At 38.9% G+C, this 11,417-nt stretch overlaps 1 protein-coding gene across 1 annotated transcript; it reads right to left on the reverse strand.

Annotated features, from left to right (window-relative positions):
- Positions 1-5,489: 5,489 nt before the first annotated feature.
- On the reverse strand, positions 5,490-10,180 carry LOC105267971 (multiple epidermal growth factor-like domains protein 11). Its single transcript, XM_011307175.1, has 6 exons — positions 9,948-10,180; positions 9,672-9,768; positions 7,371-9,394; positions 6,521-6,705; positions 6,050-6,196; positions 5,490-5,918 (listed from the first exon to the last, which is right to left on the reverse strand). Exons 1-6 carry the CDS (start codon positions 10,058-10,060, stop codon positions 5,833-5,835), a joined length of 2,652 nt encoding a protein of 883 aa, XP_011305477.1. The 5' UTR covers positions 10,061-10,180; the 3' UTR covers positions 5,490-5,832.
- Positions 10,181-11,417: the final 1,237 nt, after the last annotated feature.

Consider the following 11,417-nt stretch of genomic DNA (forward strand, 5'->3'; position numbering starts at 1 on the left):
TTGCACAAGAAGATTGGAATGAAGGTGTGCGGTAGAAGCCAACTTAGCGGTTTATTCAAAGTCCGGGGAATGAGGAAGAACACCGATACCACAAGGATAAATTCCTCTATTAATTTGAGGATTCCGAGTTGAATTTGGTGGAGCTGAAAATTTTATTTCAAAGAAAGAAACAAAATTCAAATGTCAAAAAGTCTGGATGACCCATCAGAATAAATACCAAACTATCAAATCTGATAATTAAAGTCACTTTGACCTCTTATTACTCTCCCTGATTTTTATTTTCTTAACCAGAGTGGAGAGTGAAAAAAATGCCTTTATTAAGAAGCGTTATCTCAGAGAGGGGTGAGAAACATTGTTGCTCATTAACTCTGCTTAGCGGTACAGTTATCTGAGGTGAGCACGCGTGGAATTGCAACTCTCTTCCATAATTAAGACGGCAGTTCTCCCATGGATAAACACCCCGTTCACATTTCCTTGCCCTTGTTTCACCACCTTCTTGTCTCTTTCTTCTCACACGACAAAAATATAACCAGGTTATTTCAGAACTTGCCATCGATCTCACATCTCAAACACATCCAAGATGGAAGATAGAAATTCATCAGTTCTAATCATCTGACGTCCGAGAGTCCAAACTAGGATTAATTATCATTGTTACCTAGCATGTACACACCTGAAAGTTCACGGGTACGTGTGAAACGTGGGCATTCTTCATTAACTGTAATTACGTGAGATTATCAAGGGAACTGTATATTCCATTGTTCCGGTAAATTAGGAAGCAATCCCTTGGGTCGTTATACCCTTTTGATTTTCAGTGCTGCTATCCTTTTACTGTTCAGACAATTTGACCCGGTTATACCAGAGGCGATTATTTATCTTCTGAGTTGATGGCAAATTGGTTGGAGGCACTAAAAGATCCGGGGTAATTGAAACGATTAATGGAAATATTTCAGGTAAACAATTATGTACTCTGACATATATGTATCTGAATTTTTTTATTTTTAATCTTTTGAGAAAAGAATATCTTGAAGTAATTAATTAATTCACTATTACTTTTTATTAATTCTTATTATATTATATATCTTCTTTATTTTTTATTAATTTTAATTAATTCATTCATTATATTACAGCGGCATTCTACCAGGAGTTTGGATTTATGGAGTAAAAAATAATTGTCAATCATTTTGAGGGACGGCTAAGGCAAGACAGGGTATTCATTATCATGTACATATTATTACTCCCCTTGAGCCGCAAAACTCAAAGTTTTCTCCTCGAAAATCTTTCCAACCGATTTTCATAATACGATAACAGTCGAGAAATTTTATCCTTCCCTCGTCCTTGTTACCCATTTCATGAATATTCATCATCTTTCCGTGTTGGAGTCATAATCTGCACATCCTAAAATTATAGAGGAGTGGGCGTGATAATTTTGGACTTTTCGATCTGACGTTAAAGTCGTGTTACAGTAAATAGATTTGAATAATAAATTTCGATATTGAATTCGTGTAAGAGTAATTAACAGTTGAAGGTTTAATAATTCAGTACTCGATTGCAGATGAATGGAGTTACTCAATCTATTTTCATTCGAATTCGTGAGCTTTCAATAATTAAATTCACTGGGATATTAATGGAATTGTTGTTTGCGGAGAAATAGGCGGTCTAGTTAGTCATGATAACAATGATTCTAACAATAATGAAAGAAACCTTTGTCTCTCGAGTAAAATAAATTATAAAGTACTGCGACTTGCGTTGCATACAGAATTTTATTTGTCCCCTGGTTATTCATCTTCTCGATAAATTTATGCTCGGGACAAATAGCATGTGATAACAACGAGTGTTGGAAAAAAAAAATAACCATTGCCAGTTGAACAGTGTATGCCACAGTGACCCATAATTTCATTACCACAAAAAAAAACTAGCATTCCTCCCCTCAAACACCTTCCCACGTAAATACGTACCTGTCAACTGGAATTAAAACGTCAAGAGTAACGAATGAATGGCAATAAAATTATCAGAATTTATCTCTCAAATCCACGAATGAAAAAAAAAATGGTGGGGCTAAGCCGAGCGTTAAAAAATCAAACAACGTAATTCAGAATTATAATTTTTCACTGTGCGGATAAAAATAACGAAGTGGCCATTCCGTAAAAAAATAGTGAATAAACAATAAAACGTGGACATTGTCTGCCGCTCATATTTTACGACGCAGATAAAATATTTGCTGGAATAATTATGGCTATCGTTGGGCGTCTGTCTCACCGGATTCTCGGGATGTATTTTTTTTCAACTCTGGAAACTAATTTTTTAACTCTTTACTTTTTTCTATTTTTCTTTCTTTTTCAAGGGAAATGCCGCAATTGTATCCCCAGTCGTGGCAGTTAATCACGTCTCCAGTCTCGGGGTCGTCCAATCAGCAGTAAAACGGAATAAAATCTCATTTAGGTTGGTGACTAAAACCAAGGGACAGGTGCGGTATTCGATTGCTTCTTTCTTCCCTCGCTTTATTGCACCTCCAACCCCTTCACTCTTTCATTTCATTCGATCGGGATTGCATTCCCGACTGACGTGTCCCGTTAAAATAAAGTTGAATCATTCAGTGTAAAAAGAAGAATTACGTGAAAATGCCGGGGAATTACAACTTCTTACCGACTATTTCTCATTCTGGGTGAAAAAATTAAAAGAGACCCCTGGAATGCGACAAATAAAATTTAAATTCAGGAGATAATACTAATCAACATCTCAGAATGACAAAAGTGACCCCCGCCATTTTATTTGGACACCGAACAAGATGGCTTTCTTCCCCATACGGCATTGCAACATGGCGGAGCTTCCACCTCGCATTTTTCAATAATTATTTGAATCATTTATCCTTCTCGCATTTCATTCAATGGCACTTCATTCTGTTCCGCCGAACTGAACCTTTTTTTCCCGCCAACTTCCAAAGAATTCCGTTCTTCAGTAGCTAAAAATCCGTGCTGTAAAAATGTATTGAAAAATGTATGAAACTTTCAGTGTTTTTTTCTGATGACAATTTTTATAACAAATGAGGAATTCTTCCTTGTATTTTTTATTTTGAGGGGTGGAAGGACTCGAGAAAGTGGTAAAACGAATGTTCAACGGCATATGTGAATTAATTGTACAGAAGGGAGATTTTCATATCGATTACGCAGGACAGAAAATGGGGTCGAACGTAAACGACGCATGTACGACGCGCCGGGGAATTACTCCCATACCTACCCACTGAAATTGAATTAAATCGCGTCTATCTAATTGTAGTACGTGAAACACCCACATTTGACAATGCAGACACCCTCCCAGAGAATAAAGAGAAAATATCACATCGTTCTGCGATTTTTTTCAATTTATAGGATAATATAAACAGATAACTGGTCGTTGGGGGATCGCCCGACGTCGGTATAATATTCATTTGAACTTTGTCATAATTCACAATTCATAAATAAAAGTTTTAATTAAATCCAGGGGTCCTCGGAATATATTAACACGAATAGTAGTCCGCAGGGAGAAAATTTAATTTCGATTGAAAGTTTTTTTTACATTTATTCATGGAAAGTTTCTATTTATGTATTCATATAGATATTAATAGAGTATCATTATTTAATTGATTAAATAATTCAATAATACTGAAAATTGGAAATTGGATATATGATAGAATAAAATATCAAATGACTTAAAAAAAAATAATTATGATGCATATAAAAACATTTTTTTTTAATTATGAACAAAACATTTAACTCAAAAAAAAAATAATCAATTCACCAAAATAAAATATTATTAACTGAAATCAATAGATTTTTAACGCCTTTTCGCTGTAGAATGAAAAAGGCTTTGATTGAGATATATTTTTTAACCGAATAAGTTTTTTAAATAACGTAATGACATGAGCCCTTGAATAATTCACAGGTGCCAACGACGATATTATGATTCAAATGCTTTTTGTGATGACATGCTTGACATAACCGCAAAACGATCTCAAAAAGCCCCAACCCAGTAGAAACCTAAAACTCACTCAACCCATAAACTTCCATAATGAACATGGTTGGTCACTTGAGGACAAGTTGAAGAGACAGGGAAAACGAGCCACCCCAGCATGAAGCCCAGAATGTCGTTGGAATTGAGATCGCATAGATTCCAGACAGACGAGGGACTAGTGGAGGGGTAGAGCCTCCATTTCGAGTGAAAAGCCGCCATTTGCTGGGATAAAAGAGAGAAGAGAGGACACGAGCGAATACTTCTAGCTAACGAGGTGAGCTTGGGTTGCTCTAATGAGCATCAACGGTAGAAGTGTTGTGGCAGGGACATCACATCGCCGGAGGCCTCGTCAGAGTGAAATTCATGTGCCGAGAGTTTCTAGAATTTTTTTTTCAACACCCCAGCCTCCAATTCAACCGGCAAACCAGTGCTTCAATGTTCCTGACACATTTCCATTCTTTACTCTGCTCCTTTCTCATTTTTTTTTCTCTCTACCCCCTTTGAACATCCCACCGGAGAACAATGCATCTGACGCGTTGTGATAAACCTTGTTTGTCATTCGTCTCCTGCTCTTGTTATCTGTCATAATGCCTTGTTTTACTAATTAAAAGAGGCATTTATCTCGGTTTCATTTTAATTGCGGAATTGCCACACAATCGGACCGCCGCATCTGCCATTTTCATCCTCTGTACATTTTTCGGAAACATTAGAAAGTTCAAAATTTCCAAATTTAAAATTCAAAAAAAAGCATTCAAAGGCGTAAGAATAGAAAAGTAGAGATATACTGGGAGAATTTTCCACTTCACTACTTTATGATCCTTTAGAAAAATCATTAAAGTAGCAAATGTCCATTTGGTAATCAGAAGAACAATTTAGCCATGAGAAATTCCAGGGAGGCAAATGGCATGAAAGACTCGAATTATAAGTAATGGAAGCGAAATGAAAGAAATTAATAAAAAAAAGATGAAAAAGATGAAAAAGATGAACAAGAGTAGGAAAAATAAAGGTAGAAATGAAACGACTCTTTGGTGGCTTTAGAGAGTGGACGAGATAAAGGGAAGAGGTTTTCTTATCTCACTTTCAGGTATTCGACTTTTCCCAGTGGCTAGAGCCTCTCGGAGAAGTGGCACCGGCTCGATGCCGGTGTGAGAGAAGGCCAGTCATGTTGCCTCGATTCATCTCTCTCGTTTTCCACTGGGGAATTGGCTGGTAGTATGCCCTGTAAAACTTTTAGCTATCACGCTCCACTAATTAATGCAAAGAATAAGCGGCACCAATTACACCTTCTGTCTCTCTCGGTTTAATTTTCTCAAAGACCGTGGAGTTTTGCCCATCCGCTGGTAGCCCATATAATTTTGCGGCCACCAGTGGAAGTGCGAAAGAAGTGTCGAATGTATTAGCATAGGCTTACGTTATTTAAATAAGGATTTTCGTCTATTTGAACAGAGAAAGCAGCGGAAATTGTGCAGTTAAATGTTCTGAAAAATTGGAAGCTCAGGGGATTAAATGAATCCGATTTTATTTTCCAAATTGGATTATTTTAAATAAATACGGACTGATACCGTTCATACATTTAAGGTATACAATTTTTTGGTAAAATAAATTGAAGGCAGATGCCAATGGGAACATTAAGAAAACGAGACTGCAAAGATGTCTGGAAGAAATGAAATATATTTCATTGTCTTTTGCAAAAAAATAATTGATAGTGTAGCAACGGTTCGGCGACTATCTGAATCAGCTGTCCTTTCCTCAGGTTGTGAATAATCAAAATTGTTTGCTCTTCAATTTCCCTGAGTATCTCGGATATCAAAGAATCTCCATAAAACATCACTTCAATTATTCAATTCAGAGGTAAGAATACTCGTCATTGTGCACCAGCGAATCCGTAACATCGGATTGCTCCAACAGGTTGTCATCATTATTGTGAACAGCTAGAAAACAGAGACGTAGAGAGACAAAACCATTTTGCATCGTCGAGTTAGTTAAATCCACCTCTGAGTGATTAATTTTTGATGAACTGCACGGCATAATATTTCTTACTATTAAACCAAAATCTACTCACCAAGGCTTTCCAGTTTTCGCCGTCTTTTTGCCAACAGTAGAACCGCACCGGTCGTACCAGCAATAGCAATTACGAGGACGATAGTCCCAGCTATCCCGGAGTAAACGAGATTATCCGAATGTAGATCCGCCGCGTTACAGGGTAAAGCTGAAAATTATTAAAACTTTCCGATTATCGACACGAAAATCCCGATATTAATTATCTGTCATCCTATAGAACGATGCGATCGACATCCTCAGGCCGTAAAATATTTATATTCTCAATCAAGACATAATTACAATTTATTATTTAAAATGTACTATTATTTAAAATTGGTGTTATTAATTTCTTTATTAATTCTATTTTGGCATTCATTAATTTTTCTTATTTTCTTATTTCCTTTCTAAATATCCTACATGTCCATCGATTGGGTATAAAATAGCGTCTAATTTAAACATTGGGATATATTTTTTAAGAGCATGAAATACTCACTTGTGCTCATGAAACACACGATGGTCTTGTCACTGTCATAAGCTCTGTCATCGGATAAAAGGAGATAGCAGCTGTTAGTGGAGTTGGTTGGTTCCAGTTGGCATTTTTCACTGCAGCCAGGTCCACGCCAGTTTACGGTCTCAAAACTCCCCCCGGTGTCATTCGTTCCATTCCTATCAGAAATCCTACGGAAACGAGGCGCGACGCTGGATAATTTTATCGTTCACCAGTCACAGGAGTTTGGTGAATTGTCATCTTATGGGATAGAGAAGGAGATGGGTTGCACTATTTCCGAGGAAGCGAATCGATTCTGTAGCTGGTTTAGTGTAGCCAGTACACTAAACGCGATTCGCTTGGGGTAGCTTTATGACTATCGTAAATACCCAGCGCCATTTTTATTCTTTTCCAGAGGATGGAGGAAGGGAGGAGAAGTAATGAATGTGCGATCAGCATTTCTTCAGTCAATGACTCCAGCCAAACACAATAAGCGTAAAAAACCGATAAATTAATAAATATCATATCGATTGAACGATTACCGATGTTTGATATGACGATAGATAAAAAATGGACAAACGTGGAAATAAATAATTCAATGAATTTCACGTTCAATGGGCTATTCTCTCCTTCAAGATCAAATAGTCCATTAAATCACGGAGATTTCAAAAGATTTCTCGAACAATACTCCGTATCTATACGTTCCATCTATCTGCTCTTATTCGTCGATAAATTATTGTACTCTTTTTATATTCCCCGAGTGAATTGCCCTCGTAGCTCATAAAAAATTTAATGAAATAAGCCGACGTGATGATCGTGAATCTTCATGAAAAAAAGAGAAATACAAGAGTCTCACCATCTCGGTAGATTCACATCATTCTCGTGAAAGATAATCCCACATAATGTCGCGGTGTCACAACTCTTTCCACTCCAACCGTGAAAACACTGACAGTTCCGTTCATCGGTGTTACAAATCCCATGATCTCCACAGTCGCTGTCACAAGGATTGACACAAGCACTGGCTTGGCCTTCGATATCAGTTTCATTCTCCTTGATGAAGCCCTCGTAGCACTGGCAGTCGTTTGGGGCGATGCATTCGCCATGGCCGCAGTCATTGTCACAAACGGGAAGACAAAGAGTTGCATTGAAAATATCCAAGATGTAGCCGTCATCGCACTTGCAGCTTCCAGGAGATTGACACTTGCCGTTGGAACAGCCATCACCGCAGTCTGGCTGACAGAATTCACCGTCCCTCTCATCAATTTCGATGTAGCCATCCTTGCATCGACACTGGCTAGGTGCTACGCACTCTCCGAACGAGCATCGACCGTTGCAATGTGGAATGCAATCACCCTGATGGTTCTTTTCATATCCTACGAGACATGTGCAGGTATTTGGTGCTGTGCAGGTACTATTTTTGCACTCAATCTCGCAAATTGGCTTGCACAACGTGCGAGTGGGCAGGTCGAATACCAGCTCCGCCGTTGTGGTGATCAGCTTGAAGCCTTTGTCGCAGACACATTGAACTGGAGCCACACAAGTACCATTCCCACATATTCCGTAGCACGATGGAACGCATCCGTCTTTGCTCATCTCGTATCCGTCATTGCATATGCATAGGCCCGGCTTGAGGCACGTACCGTTGCCACATTTATTGCAGATCGGTTGACATATGTGGGATTGACCAGGAAGAGGGCTCAGCTGATAACCATTGTGACATGTGCAGACATTGGGCTGTGTACAGATACCCTGCTCGCATCCTGATTTGCCGCAGACAGGTTCGCAGTTGAAGGGATCATCAGTGTCAATACTGTAACCATCATCACAAGCGCAGAGTTCCGGAGCGACGCAGGTGCCGTGAATGCAGGGCCTAGAGCAGGCAGGATGACAATTGATTCGATCAGAGCTACGATTGGCATTCATCTCGAATCCGTGAATGCATTCACAAACGTTTGGCTTCGTGCAGACAGCGTGCTTTCCACATGGAGGATCACAATGTGGTGAACAGTAGTTCGACCCAGCGCTGTGAAGAGTAGAGACCTCCCAGCCTTCCTCGCAGGAACATGTGTCTGGAGCAATGCAATCACCACGAATTCCACAAGGTGGATCACAAATTGGTTCACACCTGATAGATTCAACATCGAAAGTTTCATTGTTCTTCTGAAGAATGAGTTGGTAACCTGCATTGCACTCGCACTTATTGGGCTCCGTGCAGATGCTATTTTCCCCGCAGGCTGGAACACAAGCTGGTTCACAATGACGCATGTCTTCCCCGGGTGAGTAACCAGGTTGACAGTCACATACGTTTGGTGAGGTGCAAATAGTGTGCTCTTCACACGGTGGATCACAAACGGGATTGCAATACCTTTCATTGCTCAACGCATGATCAGCCTCATAGCCCACCTGACACTGGCACACGTCTGGCTCAATGCAACTGCTGAAAGGCCCACATTCAGGAGAGCAAACTGGCTGACAACTAACACTTGGGGAATCCGCGCTGTACCTATCAGTGACGTTCTTCAACTCGTATCCATGGATGCACTCGCAGTTATTCGTTGAAACACAGTGACTATGCCTCTCACATCTTGGCTGGCATGATGGAATGCAGGTGTAATGATCCCCTGTCAGCTCATAACCCGGATGGCAGGTGCAAGTCGATGGAGCTGTGCATTCACCGTTTATGCAACCATGAATGCATTCTGGAACACACGTTTCACCGGATGATGAAACTTGAACTTCATAGCCAACGTCGCAGGAACATCTTTGTGGACTTATGCATAAACCGTGCTCGCAATTACTAGCGCAGGTTGGTCTGCAGACGTTCTGCACCTCGTGGTAGCCGGTGCAGCACTGAACGTTGGTCATCCACTCGGTTTGAAACTGAATCATCAGATTTATGATTTTATTTCTCCAGTGAGATCATCTCATTCTCCAGAAAATTACAAGGCAAAAGGGCCAAATCACGAGCTTCAGGAGGTAATGTATGAGCAATTGGTTAATGTTCTATATTAGTCAACTTATTTTGTAAGATATAAATATATAAATTAGGCGGGTCAGTTAATCTTTGATGATTTGATGAAAATAACTTGCTTCTACTGACGTGGATGAGTGGCAAAGCCAAAGCATTCATCAACCTACTTCTGTCTCAAATAATTACCTCCCATTTGTAGTTCAAGCGAGTCATTGTTCTCCATATGAAAAACACTCGTTTTCGGTAAGTTTCTATGTACGGAACGTATCTCGATGTTCTGTGGCTGTGAATACATAAAATAATATGTAAAAACACAGCAATTGAAATTATACAAAAATTTATTTATGTTAATTAATTTATGTTATAAAAATTCGCCTTTAAATTTTGAAGTATCAATTGAATGAATGAAAAATCAATGATGCATTCAGTTTTTTAAGACTCATCACTAAATAAAGAACATACCTCTTCCATTCTTTACAAACAGAAGACCCATCCCAATCCTCCAGCTCCCCTCGAACAGCAGTTAAGACTGAATAAAGCAGAATTATTGGGATCGCTAGTGTCAGAGGCTGCATGATTGAATTATAGGGATTATCACAAAGTTTCGGGCGTTTTCTTTCGATTTTTAATTCATTAATGATCTTTGGAGGCACTAGGAAGTGGTTAACAGAGTGATCACCGCGGAGTAACTGTCCCAGCTTACGATGGACGCATTAAATCGGTTATCTTTTCCCTTCCATCCGAGAAACTTCACAGCTGTATCATTTAAACAGGATGCAGGCTGTTATCTTATGATATTTTATTCGTTATGGTACACTCACTACGGGATCACTGGTATTTGGTCAAAGATGATGTTCCTGGAAGATGACGGAAAATTCTATGAGTAATTTTCGTGTGTTCTATACGTCATGTTAATTCCCGAACGTGATTCATGAAATGGAATCGTTCATTGGTACTCAGGAACTTGAAAAAAAAATCATTGACTTTACGAATTCTCGATCCTGTCTTTTTGATTTAGGAGAAATGTTTATGGATTGAAATTAATTCATTTAATTATTGTTTTTATCAGCATAGAAGTCTGGAATTGAATGGATTTTAGGGGAAATACGAGGTAGATTGCTGCTGCCGGGATAAATTTTCATTGCTCTGAAAGAACGATTTAAACAACAATGATCATTTATTTATCCAGTAATAGAGACGCGATTTTTTTTCTTCACACAATGCCCCGACAATCAGAGAGATCGAAAATTCTGTACCCCACGGTCTCTTTTGTGGAGCGTTTCTATTGAAGGTGTACCATAGAGAAGTCGGAATTTTTTCAATTTATTGTGATCATTGCTATCAGAAAATTCCTTTACATGATTCTGATTTTTAATAATGGAAACTCGGCGCTTGTACGATACAAAAGCCGTCCTGTACATGTGTCCCCGGGGGGTTATTGCAAAAAAATGCAATCGCTGTAGGGGAAAATGTATATTGTACGGAAAGCATTGAAATTTGGAATTTAATTGAAAACTCGTACTCGCAGCTTCTTCATTTCAATATTTCAACCACATGAGCAAGGACGATTTAGATTAAATTATTGTTTGCCTCATGCAAGGAGCTTATCTGTTAGTTATTCCACTCATCAATCAAATGAATTAAATCCAATAAAATCGATTCTGCAATAACGTAAAATATTTTCTACTTAAAACCCAATAATTCCTTAAAATCCATTCCTCAGGAAAATCCACGAAACCCGCGATATAAGTTATAAGATAAATTTATCCACCTGCCTTATCTTTTTTCCGGGAAATTTGAATTTTATCACGGGCAAGTATTTTCTACGCCAGGGGTTGGGGAGCATTTCTCGGGGATAAAAACCCCTGGAGGTAACTCAGGAGACATTTGCATTGGCGATGCAAAAGGTTTCCGTACCCTGCAAAACAATAG

This window comes from Fopius arisanus, unplaced genomic scaffold (assembly GCF_000806365.1).
Source record: "Fopius arisanus strain USDA-PBARC FA_bdor unplaced genomic scaffold, ASM80636v1 scaffold00052, whole genome shotgun sequence".
Classification (NCBI taxonomy): Eukaryota; Metazoa; Arthropoda; class Insecta; order Hymenoptera; family Braconidae; genus Fopius; species Fopius arisanus.

What these genes read in the sequence shown, in the direction of transcription:
- LOC105267971 (XM_011307175.1), bottom strand. Translation starts at nt 10,060, where the DNA reads ATGCAGCCTCTGACACTAGCGATCCCAATAATTCTGCTTTATTCAGTC. An exon ending in GTTTGTAAAGAATGGAAGAG is followed by an intron (nt 9,769 to 9,947) that starts GTATGTTCTTTA and finishes ATGTATTCACAG; the next exon opens with CCACAGAACATCGAGATACG. An exon ending in GATGTGAATCTACCGAGATG is followed by an intron (nt 6,706 to 7,370) that starts GTGAGACTCTTG and finishes TCGTTTCCGTAG; the next exon opens with GATTTCTGATAGGAATGGAA.